Source organism: Astyanax mexicanus, chromosome 3, assembly GCF_023375975.1.
Source record: "Astyanax mexicanus isolate ESR-SI-001 chromosome 3, AstMex3_surface, whole genome shotgun sequence".
Taxonomy (NCBI): Eukaryota; Metazoa; Chordata; class Actinopteri; order Characiformes; family Acestrorhamphidae; genus Astyanax; species Astyanax mexicanus.
In genome coordinates, this window is record NC_064410.1 from 9119958 (window position 1) to 9136286 (window position 16329).

The window sequence follows — 16329 nt, forward strand, 5'->3', positions numbered from 1 at the left end:
CACAGATCCGGTTTACAGAGAGCCTGCTCACTCCCTATCTCCCCTGTATATCAGAAAATTAATGCTAACCGCTAGAGGGAGCCCGCGAGGGAGCCCAAAATGAATGGGGGTGAATGGAACTAAACGGCTAAAACCTCACATCAAAAATAGTAATAAAGTAATTTCCCGGAATATTACTTTAATTTTGAAAAGCACATTGATGCACTTTTCTAAAAAAGCAAAGAAACCTACATATAAACATCTTTTGTTCAACATTAAACTAGTTTTAGGCCGTTAGCATTTCTGCTACTGTGTGCTGACTGGTTGGTGAGCTGATACAATTTGGTTGGAGTTACAGTCACGAAGCACGAAGATTAAAAGGTTTATAACTGGAGTTTTAAACTGGAGCTTTAAAATTATGTCTATGGTACTGAAACATTTGTACAAAGCCCTTGAAAGTATATGTCATGGGATTTTACATGGGTTGAAATTTTATATGGGTGAAAATGATATATCAAGATTTTCTAAGAGGGGAAGGTCACCTGATTTGTTTTCCCAATTATTTTTTTCTGAATAATTATGTCAAGGTAACTAAAATAAATTTGAACTAATCTCAAGTTATTTGACAGCTGCATTTTATATGGCACCAATACGCCATTCTTTTCTTTTTTTTAACTCAGTCCCAACGGCAAAGCACTCATTCATTATAATTTAAAGAGCCACTAAATCCTAAACCATATTTTTTTCTATTAATAGCTGAAATGTGTTCCTTTGAAGTAATTAGAAATACCAGTCCAGCTTAATTTGTTTTAGAAACATTCATTAACATCAACAGACAACATCACAACATACAGATCAGTCCATCAATAATACCGCCCCTCTGCTAACGTCCAACCATCTGCGTCTCTAAACCCATATATCACCCAGTGTCCCTCCTAAACTACTCCTCCCATTTTCTATCCTTTTTCAAATTTGAGCTGAGAGTGGAGTCAGCAAAAATCAAGAGGTTTAGTTAAAGTAGCTCCACACCTCATTGGTAGAATCCGAAGAGCCCTCTGGGAGCCCAGAGATTGGGTTATGCTATGGGATGTAAACAGTGTATTTTAATAAGCTTCTTGTGCACTTTTATAGTCAGGGCTCTCCAGATTCTACCAATGAGGTGTGGAGCTACTTTGAGCCTGGATAACGGTGTATAAGCAATTTATTTGCAGGTTCAAATTATACCCATATCATCCATTCTAAAGCCTGTTTTGGGAAACAGCAAAAAAATTACTGGATCTCAAAAAGTTGCGGGAGAACGGAGGTGGGCTATTTAAGTAAACTAAAACTATGTTGTCAAAAAAACCCATAGCACCTGTTAAAGAAGAAGTAGTAAAACATGATAAATAGTACAAATCTTCTGTACTCATTATCATGTTTTACTACACCCAAAGTCAATTTTAATCCTTTAAAGTTCTCCTTTATGAGGTGCTATGTATTTCTTGACAACATAGTTTTAGTTGGATGAAGGTAAGGGTGTTTTTGTGTACTCCAGATTCTAGATGATATAAATGCTGATCCATGAAGTTGTCCAGAAGGCTGTGTCTGCTCTTGAATGACAACCAGTGTCTCTAATATATATGTGATACTTACATATGTGATACTTTCTCCTTAACAGCCTGTTCCACTTTAAAACACTTGACATGATGCTCTGATATAATATAATGACAGGACATTAGCAAGCACTGAGACCATGTAATTATGGTGAATTTCCATTAGAGTAGTACAAAAATGGAATTATGATTATGAATAGCATTTTGGAAAACATGCTATTCATGTTTTTAACGAATTAACGTTACCTCAGAAAAATGTATTTGAGGAAAAAGATGACGTTCCATTTCCTCAAGCAGTATTTTTTTTGCCATGTGAAATTCCTTGTAACAGTGGTCTGTCTCCTCATTAATGGTCTCTGGCCCTGTCCGGTTCTTCTCTGCTGTGGAGCTGCAGATCCAACCCAGAGAAGTAGCGCCTCCCCGGACTGAAGCGGCTTCACACTGGAACCAGCGGAGCTCCTCTACCCTAAACCTCCATTCACACAAACCCTGCCCCCTCTCTCCAAGACTGGACAATACCTCACACAGGCAGCTCACCGATTGGCCAGTGGAGACGTCGGTCATGTTCCAGTAGTGTCTGTGGATCTCAGCAGAACTTCATACTGGATTTACAGCAGAACCAAAAAAGCTTCTCCACAGATCCAAATGAAATGCATAAAAATCCTCATCCCTCCATTCCTAGAAGATTTTGTTTATTATCAGACAGTAAAGAAAACCTGCAAAACCTTCACCCAAAACATGAGCTGTGTTACACAGATCAACAGCAAAACAAAAAAAAAGAGCTGTGTATGTGCGTCACAGATCACTTAAAAGAGTAGTGTAGAATTCCCTACAGCACCCTGTCCTTCACTTTAACTCACAAAGTCCTTGAGTGACACATACTGACTGACCTTTTCTGAGCGCATCACAGCACAGTGCGTGAATGTGTGATCATTTATCTGACATTATTTACATTTATTATATATGTGTGCTGGGATAGTGCTAGAGATAAAACTACTATAGCTCAATTTAAAAGTATATTTTTAGCTTTTACAGGTCTGTTCCCAACATTTGAACAATTTAAATGCTTTAAAAAAATGTTTAATTAAATCAACTATAGACTTAATGTCTAGAAAGAAATTTTTAAATATTAAAAGTTATGATATTGGTGTTGTATAATTTACAAAAAAAAAAAAAAAAGATACTTTGGACCAACCAAAAAAATAAAAAATACTCTCATTTGTTACACACAAATATATACATATATATAATTATCATTTATTTAGAATCTAACATTTTGTTTTAAAATCAAGTGTCGAAGTTATTTAAAACAAAGAAAACCCAAGTCATTGATCGATTTTGAAAAAGTCAGGGTGGTCAGGTATGGTCAAAATAGAGTTTTTTGGTATTACCTCCACTCACCGTGTTTGGAGGAACAACAAGGACAAGTACAATCCCAAGAACACCTTCCCAACCATAAGGCATGGAGGTGGAAACATCATACTTTGAGGTTGCTTTTCTGCAAAGGCGGTTCTGGAGTCTCCATACCTGAACCCAATGGAAAAACGTTGGAGGTTCCAAAATATACAGAATGAGGTGTTAGTATTCTTGTGCAAACACATGCGCTAAGTTGAAACTAGGTGAATGGCGGTTGGTGGGCTAGAAGGAGAAAAGGAAACTCAATGTTTTCTCCTCTACGAAGGAGTGGGCCAAAATATACAGGAAGTGTGAAATCAGTAATTGCAAATAAAGGTTTCTGTACCAAATATTAAGTTTTTTGTATTGTATTAAATACTTGTATCATGCAACAAAATTTTAATCAATAATTGATGATAAAATCATACAATGGGATCTTCTGGATTTTCTCATGTTTGAGTTGTACCTATGATAAATAATACAAACCTCTCTATTCATTGTAGCAAGACAATGACCCAACAATACAACCAAAGCAACAAAGGAGTGTCTTAAGAAAAGCACTTTAAGATCCTGGAGTGGCCTAGACTGTCTCCAGACCTTAATCCCATGGAAAATCTATGGAGGGATTGCACATTTTGAGTTGCTGAGCAGAATCCATAATCCCTTTGGGATTTGGAGATTTTCTATGAAGAGGTGTGGAGACAAAACCTCCCCTGAGAAGTGCACATATCTGGTGACTTGCTCCAAGACATGTCAAATACTTATTTCACTTAATCAAATACAAATTAATATATAATTTATTTATTTCCTGTTTTGGATTTTTTATATTGTCTCTTGTTATATTGTTAAACTAAAGCTGTTTGTGTCTTTGTAACTATCAAAACACAGAGGAGTAAATCATTATTTCCACCACTGTAGATTCTTTATTAAGTGCTATGGACATATCAATAAGTGATCTTCTTTCAAACGTATTTTATAAATGAATCTGGCTAGATAATGTAATTGCACCACCTATGCAAAAAAAAAGAATATAAATAATTTGATAATTTATTCAACAATACAAATGGATAAGAAAAAGTTAGAACATCCTATGCACTAATAGATGCTACATGACTTTTCCTAGTCATATTTTTCCATAACATAAGATGCTCAGGTAGAGGAAGTCCAATTAAGTGGAATAAGAGGAGAATTTTATTAAACAGCAGAGTTACAAACACAAAACGTAAAGGTTGGAGTGCTGCAGGATACCACATAACTTACATCCACTACCTTCTGAAGTAGAGGAGCTGCGCCTGTGGGTGAAAGAGCTAAATTTAAAAACATCCACCCAAACATCTTTCACGCACCTGATGTGTTCACTTTACCAGAGCCTCTTACCCTAGTCATTTTTCTAATAAGTATACGCTATTCCAGGAGTCGGCAATTAAGTTTTTTAATTAAAATTAAGATATTTATTTTTTAAACAAAAAATTCTGTTTCGGAAAATGAAGTGTAATGGAATGGAGTGCTACAGACGAGTAGATCTCCAGCCCAGAGGGTTGTTGAACCCAATTCAAAGCAGGTAAACCCAAGAAAAAAAGGAATAAATAAATAAATAAATAATTAAACAAATAAACACACTGTTCCTTACGTGGGATCGAACCCGTGTCGCCAGGGTCGTGGCCCAATACACTACCGCTGCCCTGGCTAGTAAATTGGGACGCAGCCGGGAAAAAACAAGATCAGGAGCCCAAGAACTATAATTATTGTTCATTATAGTTCAAACAACCTCACTGGCCAGATGTTTAATGCCTGCGGGCCACATCTATTGCCGACCCCTTTCATACTCCAATACTATGATCTTAGTTTGTAACACTTAGATTTTTGTGTGTTGTGTGTAAAAGCTGTTTAGCTATGCTGGAAATAGGATAAACTGGCTGTTGGAATGTTGGTTTAGTCTAGCTAGCTACTTTATGATTAGTTTCCACAGCGGTATCCACTTCAGACTGCATTTACTGTAAATACAATACAACAAGAAACCATTTAATATGAACTGACAAATGAGAAAAAGTCTAACCAAGGCAGAACAATCACAAGTTTCAAATCCTTTTGACTTGGCCATTCCACAACTTTCCATTTCTTTGATTTGGTTACTGGAATGTTTTGGGTCATTTCAGCTTCAGCTGCAGTTTTTGGACACACACTTCCCTTAACTTCCCTCTAATACAATAAAGAATTCATAGCGGATTTGGCCTGTTGAATGCTGTGTTTGGTTAAAGCCAAACACCATTTTATTTGACTATGGCCAAATAATTTGGATTAATTTGGTCAAACTTCATTGTTTTAAATGTCCAGGTCTAGGTGTTCTTTGTCAAACTTTAGCGTTTGTTTGTGTGTGTGGGTTCACTATAAATTATTAACACACCTGTGATTCTTCAGATTCTTTAAGTATCGAAAACTCTTCCCACACTCTGAGCACTGATACGGTCTCTCTCCTGTGTGAACCAGCAGGTGTTGTTGGAGATTACTACTAAATGAAAAACTCTTCCCACACTCTGAGCAGCTAAACGGCTTTTCTCCTGTGTGAATGCGCTGGTGCTGGTGAAAATGGCTTCGTACAAAAAACCTCTTTCCACACTCTGAGCACTGATACGGTTTCTCTCCGGTGTGAATGCGCTGATGCACATTAAGATTACTCTGCTGAGAAAAGCTCTTTCCACACACTAAGCAGTGATACATGTTCTCTCCGGTGTGAGTGCGCTGGTGTAGCTGAAGGCACCGGTTTGTAGTGAAGTTCTTTCCACAGGATAAACACACATAGGGCCTTTCTCCAGTGTGAACAGTCAGGTGTGATTTAAGATGGTCTTTTACTCTAAAACACTTCCCACACTCTGAGCACTGATATGGTTTCACTCCAGTGTGAATGCTTTTGTGGACTAGGAGCATTCCACTTTGACGAAAACACTTTCCACACTCCGAGCAGACAAACGGTTTCTCTCCAGTGTGAATGCGCAGGTGTTTTTTTAGAGTACTTCTCGTACTGAAGTTCTTCCCACACTCTGTACATTTATAAGGCGTCTCTCCGGTGTGAGAGCGCTGGTGTAACTGTAGACTACATTTGTCAGAAAAAGTATTTTCACACTCTGAGCACTGATACGGCATCTCTTCAACAGGAGTGTGTTGTTTGGGATCTTCTGAATTCAGTTCGTTGGCTTCAGGCAATACTGAGGCAACACTGGGAGAAGCAGGATTTCTGTAGAGAAGAAAAAACTCATTTGAATAAGAAAACTCAATGACATGCATCAAACTTATTACAGAATCAGTTGAGGACTCAACTATACACAGAGAATATGTAGGGTATCCAGCTAAGTGCAGAACCTTGGCTTGGACACAATCATACAGTTGTGTGCATATTACAATAGGTGTCAGGACTAATTCACCAGTACAAAATATTTGCAGCAAGAAGAATACATTAGTGTCCCAATTTGACTGTTTAGCAAAGTCAATGAAAATGTGCTGAATTCCTGAAATAAATATTTATATACATTTATATACAACACTATTTTAGCAGCTGATTATTTTCATAGTAGTGTTGGGCGGTATGATCAAAAATGCATATCCCAGTATTTTGCAAAATTCAAGTTTCACTGCATATCATTTTTGTTTTTTATTTTAAATTATTATTTATTTATATTTTTTGCATGACATAGCTTTAATATAAATTGTGACTTAATGTACTGTTAGAAGTACATATAATATCAAACATTAAGGCTTTAAATTAAGGCTTTGATTACTATTGGGTTTACTTTGTCCCAAAAAATTACACAACGTATAAAGAAATCAGACTTCATTATCAGAAAAACAGCTGAAGAATGTAAAAATAGACCTTAAAAAGAGATACACCAACAACTTTAAAACGGCTTCCTTTACAAAACTAGCAAAAAAAAAATACTATAAACACTATAAATTGACCTAAAATATTCAAAATATAAGTATTCAAAAGATACATTTTGTCAAAAGCTTTATTGCACAAGTAAAACACAAGTTTAATATCAATTTACAGTGTGTTATTATTGAAGCCAGTAGAGACATTACAGTATTTAAGCAGCTGTTCATCAGTTTATCACAATTCCTTTGTTCTGCAGTTAACAAATACATTCAGTTCAGTGTTCATTAATATTATCCTTCAAACTACAGTATTAATGCGGTATGAAAAAAACGCATACGGTTTCTAAATATCCCTCCGGTATACTGTATGAACCACTATACCGCCCAGCACTAATTTATAGCTAAACAATGTTTTGATTAAAACATTTATGAACCCTTTTTTATTGTGAGAAAAAGTAAGTAAGGGATATGTATACTTACTTACTGACAATTAACATGAATAAAAACAATAATTACTAAAGTCTAATTAAATTAAATTATACCCATTATAAAGTAAACTTTATCAAATGTAGGTTACCTCACGAATGTAGAAGTGTAGAAATGTGGACTGCTGATCAGAGCGGGGTGTTCTGCATTTTTACTGCAATCAGGCTCAAGAACCACCTCAACAGAAGGACCGTTTTCCATAGTGGGACACTTGTGCATCTTGAGGGTTTTCGAATGTCTGAAGCTCCTCCCACACACTGAACAGTGAAAGGGTTTCTCTCCGGTGTGAATACGCTGGTGTACTGAGAGAGCTCCGCTCTGCCTAAAAGTCTTTCCACACTCTAAACAGACATATGGCTTCTCTCCAGTGTGAACAAGCAGATGTTTCGTTAAACTGCCTTTCAGAGTAAAACTTTTTCCACACACTGAGCAGTGATATGGCTTCTCTCCAGTGTAGAAGATTTGGGCTGTTTTTGGATCAATCTCTTGTTCAGAACTTGTCCCAATTTCTGGATCATAATGTGGGTATGCTATATCCTCATGTTTTATCTCTTCTGAATTCAACAGTCTGACATGTTCATCTGGTGCCATCCCCTGATATGTTTGTGGAGGATCAAAGTAATCTGAAGAAGAGGAAAAAGAATAAAAAAAATAAAAAAAGTGTACCCACTGAAGATAAAAATGAATTCTAACAAATAAGTAAACAATTATAACCACTGGTGATAATATTCTAGAACAGGGGTCGGCAATAGGAACATCTGGAACATGAAACGATAATGAAAGCTCTCTGTCAAGCTTTTGTTTACATTCCTCCCCTGTCTATCTGTCGTGCTCAGCGTGACTTTAGTTTTTGCACGTTCTTGTTTTTTTCCCACCTGTTCTAGGGCTCCCTATCTCCTTCTAAGGGTGTTTTTTCCCGGCCGTGTCCCAATTCACTAGCGGGGGCAGCGGTAGTGTATTGGACTGCGACCCTGACGACACTGCGTGAGCAGCGGTGTGTTTATTTATTTTTTTTTTTTCTTTCTTCTTGGATTTCCCTGCTTGGAGATCAACTGTTCTGCAACTGGGTTCAACACCCCTCTGGGCTTGAGAGCTACTAGTCTGTACCACTTCATGCCGTTAAACTTCATTTTCCATTGAAGTTCACAATTCACTTAATTACCTACCCTGTTCTAGAAGTGTTCAAAAACATAAAAACATAAGACACTTCTGTGAAAGAGAGAATTACCCTTGTAAGAGGATACAGCATTGTAGCAATGATATTCCTGCAGAATAAAGGTGGTTATGCTGGTTATGATGGCATTTGATTGGTACAAGCATGTTCAACCTCATCAAGCTGGTCAACCCGCATGAATAGCAAGACAATCATGACCCAGCTGGTTGACCAACATCACTAGCAATATATTCATTATTAAACTTGTTTACCATGTTTAGCATGACCAAAATCAAATGTCCAAATGCACATACAGTGGGGAAAAAATAATTATTTGATCCTCTGCTGATTTTGTTCTGTTCCAAAATACATGAACAGCCTATAGCATGTACAGTATGTTTATTTTAAGAGAGAGAGACAGAATATCAATAAAACAAAAAAAAAAACATGAAATAAATGTTATAAATTAATTAGTATTTGATTAAGCAAAAAAGTATTTGAAATTGGTACCTGGTAGAGAAACCCTTGTTGGCAAGCACCAAGGTAAAGCTTTGTCATTTTTGAGTTTAGTCCTAGACTGAATTTCATCTCAATATATCTCTGCACTGAGACTGCCTCCAAAAATGACAAGTTTTTCTAGTGAGGGAGATGTTTGGCAATGGCAGAGAAGATTTGGCAAATTGTTCAAAGGCACAACCCACATACTCAGCTCTGCTTATCCCACAAATGCATGTTTCTTATAAATATGGTTCCATTTAAAGGAGAACTTAACAGGCTTTCCAACAGTATAATATTTATTGCCAAAAAGCATTGTTCCAACAAAGAAATCATCTACCAAACACAAATATCTTTACTTTTTGTGCTATGTTTTAAGTGGGTCACAATGTGTGTGCACATCTCATGGGATTTTGTTTGGCTCTACTCCTCTTCACAAAAATTCTCCATATGGTGAAGGTTTCGAGGCTGTTGCTTGGCAACAGTGGGATGCACAGACATTTTGGGGGGCAAGTGCTCAGGGGGGAAAAAGGGTACTTTTTTTATGTGTATGTTACCTGGCTGGTGGGACACGGGGGAGAAGAGATCTGTTGCCGTGCGTGCTGTGCTGAAGACTTGCTAAACTGAACTGCTGCTGCAGCGCATCTAGTGTGCCTTGCGCGCGACCGCGCGGGGTCACGTGATAGAGGAAGAGAGAGGTCGGGTGTTTGCGAGCTGATTTCAGGGCATTCTGTTTTCACTCGTTTTTAATAGCTCAGGTTTTCAAAAGATCATTTCAAACCAGCCTCAGTAGAAACTTAATAATAATAATATAAAAACAAAAATGATGTCTATGTCTGCACGCCTCTGCTTGGCAACTAAAGGTGTGTTTGATACTTTTTAAACTAGAATATTGTAATACGTTACTCAGATTAAGTGAGAATTGTAACGGAGAAAATAAACGCTAGTGTAGAATGATAACGTAGGTGTAAATATGTAGTAACAGTAATAAAGATTTTTTTTTTTTTTTCCAGGACTTTGTACCAACTGCCCGGGCGGCTCAGCTTACTTTCTGAACCTCGGTTACCCACGTCTAGGAAAAACTACATGAAAACAAAAAAAAAAAGAGTTTTGCGCATGCGCAGAGCTGCTAAGTAGCACATATCGATGGGTAGCACAACTCGATAGAACTGTCCCAGATCTTTATATTGCTACATATCTGCCCCATTCGTTTCAATGCAGCATGTACTGATTAATATTCCTTAAAGCACAATTTAACAAGACAATGAAACTCCCAAACAGTGCGTTACAGCGTTAAAACAGAGCGGGGTTATTACCGTTCATCTGCGGTCAGGTCTGGGAGAAATCCTTTAGTGCGAGAGATAATGGGTGAAAGTCTGTGATATAAACAGCAGATCCTCCTCCTCCTCCTTCTTCTTCTTCCTCCTACAACAGAGAGAAGATCCAGCTCAGTCCCGGTCCGGTTCTTCTCTGCTGTGGAGCTGCAGACCCAAACCAGAGAAGTAGCGCCTCCCCGGACTGAAGCGGCTTCACACTGGAACCAGCGGAGCTCCTCTACCCTAAACCTCCATTCACACAAACCCCGCCCCCTCTCTTCACGATTGGACAATACCTCACACAGGCAGCTCACCGATTGGCCAGTGGAGACGTCGGTCATGTTCCAGTAGCGTCAGTGGCTCTCAGCAGAACTTCTTTCCTTGATACAGAGAAGCATCAGTTGTGCAGAAACTAGCACCAACTGTACTTAAAGATACGCGCTAAAAGTCACAGTTACAGCTCATTTCCAGAATATCCACCCCCTTTTATATCTGGCTGCGTTAGGGCTACATACATGAAACTTGCGCATGTAATACATACTGGATACATACTGGTGTTACATATGTGTTTCTAAAAACATTTTACATTTTGGATCAACAGAAATAAACTTTCAGGCAAAACACCTCCTCTTAAATCTAGCTACATCAGGGCTGCATATATGCCACTTTCACATAATACTAATGAAGCCAAATATAACGGGTTGTCTAAAAATACACCCTCCTGTAACTTTCTTTCTGTTGATCCAAACAATACATATACATATAATACATATAGCTCTGGAAAAAAGAGACCACTTAAAATGATGCGTTTCTTTGATTTTACCCAATTAAAAAACTCTGGAATATAATCAGGAGGAAGATGGATGATCACAAGCCATCAAACCAACCTGAACTGCTTGAATTTTTGCACCAGGAGTGGCATAAAGTTCTCCAAAAACAGTGTAAGACTTGTGGAGAAGAACATGACCAAGATGAATGAAAACTGATGAAACCAAATATTGATTTCTGAACTCTTAAAACGTTATTAATATTAACTTGTTTTCTTTGCATCTTTTTTGTTATTTTTTTTTTTGTTATTCTCATTTTCTGTAAATAAATGCTCTAAAGAATAATATTTCTATTTGGATTTTGGGAGAAATGTTGTCTGTAGTTTCTAGAATAAAAACAACAATGTTCATTTTACTTAAACATAAACTTTAAAATAGCAAAATCAGAGAAAATGATTTAGGAACTGAAGTGGTATCTTAATTTTTTCCAGCGCTGTATTTTTTATTATGATATCTCTTGAACAGTCTAAGTAACAGAAACTTAAAGCACTGATTGTTTTATTAAGAGAGAACATTGTTTTTCTACTTTTTTTGTTGACATGAAGTATAATCAAAATTATAACAAGTATTTTCTTTAAAAGTATGTTAAACAGAAGTAGTACATTCAGTTTTTAGAGACTTATTATGTAAAAAGTAGAAAAATACCCAAGGCAAGAGGCAAAATGAAGCATTAAGAATACTGTCTGAATTAGTTTTTTATTATGGATTGTAAGCGCTACTTATACACAATCTGACATCTGATAAAAAAGGCTGGAAGGCAAACGTGTTTAATGTTGAAAGACCTGAAACGCCCAATGACCCCTGGTTGCACTCCAGTTGCAAGAGCCAAGATTAGCTTATTCCATCATCACCGGATAAAAGCTGCTTCAGTGTTAGCCTGTATATCCAGTTCAAACTGTGAATTACTTGGACATCGTTGTTTCACTAAAGCCTTTTTCCAGACATTTTTAGAGCAGCTGTACCAAACTTTATCCTTCCAGCCCAATGGTATAAAATCTGGGTAATGTCAGAATGATTTGCCTTTGAGCTGAGTTTTTTTGTCAGTGATCTACCAAAAACAGATGGCAACTGTAAAAATGGTATAAAATTAGTAGTGTGAAGTGTGCGTTACACAGCACAAATCGTTTAGACAGATGTCAGATTTGGGTCACATTAGAAAGATAATGTGAACAGTAGGGTTGTGACAAGACACTCATCTCACGAGATGAGACATGATATTGGGTTTTGGAGAAAAATACGTTTTTTTTATTTCAAAGTTAAAAATGTACCAATTAAATATTTTATTTGACTGAAATTCACAAAATGCAAAACTGGCATTAAATTTGTTTATATATATTTTTACATTTTTAATCATCTTGTAATAAATGTCAATCAATTTTTGCTCTGATTATGAATTATGTATGATGTATCAATTGCACTAAAATACAGAGCAGTATGTAAGAACTACAGCTGGTTTTAGCATAAACCCAACACCTTCTCTTCTGTATGATCTCAATTTTCCAATTCATTTTTGCAATTCATTTTGCAAGATCTTAGGGGCGGCGAGTGGTCCAGCGTTCTAAAGCGCTGCCACTATGAGCGGGAGGCCGCAGGTTCGAACCCCCGCTCATGCAGCTTTGCCATCAGCTGCCGGTGCTTGGAGGGAGCAAAATTGGCTCTGCTCCCTCTGGGGTGGGTAGATGGCGCTCTCTCCCCATCACACTTAAAGGGGCGCTGGGCGGCACGAGGCATCTGTGAGCTGATGTATAGGAAACTAGCTGCTCTGCTTTCCTCTGAGCGCGCTAGCTGCTCAGGCAATGATTCATCTGCAGCAGCTCGAAAAAAAGGGTGATTGACTTCACACGTGTCGGAGGAGGCGTGTGCTCGTCCGCATCCTCCGAGGGTCACGGGCGTCACTGGTGATGGGGACGCACAAAACGGGTGGGACATATCATTTTGGATATCCAAAATTGGGAGAAAATGGGGAAAAATCAGAAAAAATAAATAAATAAATAAATAAATTTTGCAAGATCTTGTGGCACGAGATCTCGGGACACCCCTTGTGAACAGGCAAAAATGAATATCAGAATTGGTCTTATTGTGTGAATGTAGCCTTTGTAAAAATGGTTTAATAGTCCAGCTCCTGTTTCTGTAACCCCAACTTTTCAGTGGCAAGGTGGTGTGGCCTACTAACGACATCATGCTCTTCTACTTCACTGTCATCTGGTTCGGAAACCATAGTTCCAGAACAAGCATCTTCTTGCTTAATGCACTTGTGTACTTTTAGATTTTTAGAATATCTGAAGATTTTCCCACACTCTGAGCACGGGTAAGGTTTTGCTCCGGTGTGAATGCGCTGATGAACCTGGAGAGTAGTCCTTCGAGCAAAGCTCTTCCCGCACTCTGAGCAGAAATAAGGCCTCTCTCCAGTGTGGGTTCGCTGGTGTTCCTGGAGGTTACGGTATCTAGTGAAACTCTTCTTACAGTGTGAACACTGATACAGTTTCTCTCCTGTGTGAGTGCGCTGGTGAACTTGGAGATAATTCTGCTGACAGAAGCTCTTCCCGCACTCTGAGCACTGAAACGGTTTCTCTCCGGAATGGATGCGCTGGTGTTGCTGGAGAACATCCAGCCGATAAAATCTCTTCCCACACTCTAAGCAGTGATACGGTTTCTCCCCAGTGTGAACACGTTGGTGGACTATGAGGTTGCTCTGCTGGCGAAAGCTTTTATCACACTCTGAGCACTGATACGGCTTCTCGCCTGTGTGTGTGCGCTGGTGGAGTTGGAGAGTGCTGTATCGAGTGAAACCCCTCCCACAGTCTGAACAGCAGTAGGGCTTCTCTCCAGTGTGAATGATCTGGTGTTTCTTCAGAGCACCATTGTCACTGAAGCTCTTCCCGCACTCTGAGCAGAGATACGCCGTGTCTCCTGTGTGAGTGCGCCGGTGTTTTGTGAGAGCGTTTATACCAGTAAAACTCTGTTCACACTCTGAGCACTGGTACAGCCGCCCACCTGTGTGAGTGCTCTGGTGGGATTTAAGATGACCCTCTTGTCTGAAACTCTTCCCACACTCCGAGCAGCAATAAGGGCCCTCCACAATCTCATGTTTAATCTCTTCAGGCTTCAGCAGTCTGACGTGTTCCTCTGGTGGCATCTTCTGATGTGTTTGTTGAAGTAAAGTTGAGTGAACAACAAGAGAAGGCAAATGTCTAGTAAAGATACATACAAAAAAAATACATACACATTTTTTAATTAAGGTAAAAATTCAGCAAAAGGGTTTGTGATATTCAGGGCCCTATGTTAGCAATCTAAGGTGCACTGTGCAGCTAAATTTAGGGCATATGTCTGTGTGTCTCTCATAGCGACCGTTCACGCTCGTTCACGCTGTGAAGGTAAGCGAGCACAAGGTATGTTATTTTATTTAGTAATCTGTTTATTTGGTGGTATAAAAGTTGGGTTTGTGTTCTACTGCGTATCCTTGTATGTGTAACCAGTGGTGGTGTACGTGTGTTGGGCCGCGGCGCATTTGCATTGCCAAGACAGTGGCAAGTGGACATCTGACTGTTACCATCTGTTTAGAGTGTATTTAGTCAGTGAGAGATAGCAATAGGCCAGAAATTTACCTGAACACGCCTCTGCTCCAGACCACCACACCCATTGCCACTGATATGTTCTTAACCTACGATGGGATTTTGGCTCTTGCTCATGAATATTCATACATGCAAACATATCGCCTCTGATTGGCTAACGGCACTACGAGGCAGTGAGATGGACAAAAGTTAGAAACGTTTTAAAATAAGGACATTTTACACAGTCTTTACAACGTCATATGTTACTTAACAACAGTTGTAAATGAGGCTGAAGTTAGCTTCTTATTCCTCGTCTAAAAACGTACACGTACGTATCTCAATTGTACATCGTTGGTGGTGTTTCATAGACAAATTCGAACCATTTGTTCCTTAGCTCTGAATTACTGGGCAAAGCATATAACACTGTTGTGCTATTTACACAAATAACACAGGAACGGACCTGCTATGCTGTTCCTAGCGCTGTTAGCTCCTGTCTGACAAGACAGTGTCGCTGCCTGGCTTTTGCACTGCCTGTGGGCGGTCAGGAGCAAAGGTGGGTGAGGCCATTAATAATAACTCACGGGTTGACGTAGACCCGATGCTTTAATTGATCGACTCATTTTTCTGAATATTTTCTTTTACTAGCTACTGCAGATAGTGGAGATTGAGGAATAGTTTCATGTGCAGCATCATATACAACTCAGAGAGACTTCTTGTATGTTCACAACTATTATTATTAGTATTATTATTATTAGTAGTAGTATTATTATTAACTGCCATTTGCACTTTTATAACACTCAAATGGGTCCAGGCTGTTCAAAGCCACGGATGAAAAATAGAATTATTATAAAAAAAGAACACATGAAAACATAAATTTAAAAAATGGTTTGTTTTCATGCGCTGTTTATTAATCATTAATTAGGGTGGTGTGGATTTGGGACACAGTCAGTGTCTTGCAATCAGTCTGTCTGTCTGTCTGTCTGTGTAGCGTCTGCAAGATGATGATTTGATCTATGAGAGTAATCAGAAGGTGTGTGGTTTTATTCTGCATAAATACTGTACAGCAATGATATGCATGTGCAGTAATACAGGTCAATAAAACAGAATATAGCTATAAAAATCTAAGGTGCTGAACATTTACTCACAGCATAACAGCTCCGGTTTCTCTCCTTCAGCAACAGCGGTGGCTTTTGCTTTCCTACCCTCTGCTTCTGCGCTTCACTGCGGCTTCAGATCCGCTCTGAGAGAAACAGCGCCACCACGAACTGCAGAGTATTCAAAACGCTTTATTATTAATACCACCTCTATTCAGACACACCCCGCCTCCTGCTCCACGACACGACTGACCAACTGAGTGTACAGTAAAAAACACAGAACTTTAACCCTTTCAGACCTGAATTATCTCCAGTGATTGAAAAAAAGTAAAATGTAATGTACAGAAAAGAAGACTGAAATATTCTACTATATGATCTAAAGCAGGGGTGTCCGAACTTTTTTAGGAGAAATATATTTGAAGTCACGGGCCACAGACTCTGTAATAAAACAAAAAATTACATATACCACTTTAAATAATACTTTTTCCCTGATTACTATTATTCACACACCATTTTACTTGATCTTTATCTATCTTTGACAGTGTTGTGTATACTAAGATTTTTCAAATTGATG

General features: G+C 38.5%; 2 protein-coding genes across 3 annotated transcripts; both read right to left on the minus strand.

The window, feature by feature from the left end:
- Positions 1–3995: 3995 nt before the first annotated feature.
- LOC103023043 (zinc finger protein 501) lies at positions 3996–11290 on the minus strand. The gene is made up of 3 exons (XM_049475815.1): positions 10284–11290; positions 7411–7942; positions 3996–6198 (listed from the first exon to the last, which is right to left on the minus strand). The coding sequence occupies exons 1-3, from the start codon at positions 10288–10290 to the stop codon at positions 5352–5354; spliced, it is 1386 nt and encodes a 461-aa protein (XP_049331772.1). The 5' UTR covers positions 10291–11290; the 3' UTR covers positions 3996–5351.
- Positions 11291–12366: 1076 nt separating this feature from the next.
- On the minus strand, positions 12367–15895 carry LOC103022737 (gastrula zinc finger protein XlCGF17.1-like). Of its 2 annotated transcripts, none has more exons than XM_015603593.3 (2): positions 15807–15895; positions 12367–14301 (listed from the first exon to the last, which is right to left on the minus strand). In XM_015603593.3, the coding sequence occupies exons 1-2, from the start codon at positions 15809–15811 to the stop codon at positions 13218–13220; spliced, it is 1089 nt and encodes a 362-aa protein (XP_015459079.2). In that variant the 5' UTR covers positions 15812–15895; the 3' UTR covers positions 12367–13217. The 2 variants fall into 2 exon arrangements, with proteins under 2 accessions (XP_015459079.2, XP_007241035.2); XM_007240973.4 differs by having other exon boundaries at positions 12367–14249; positions 15807–15886.
- Positions 15896–16329: the final 434 nt, after the last annotated feature.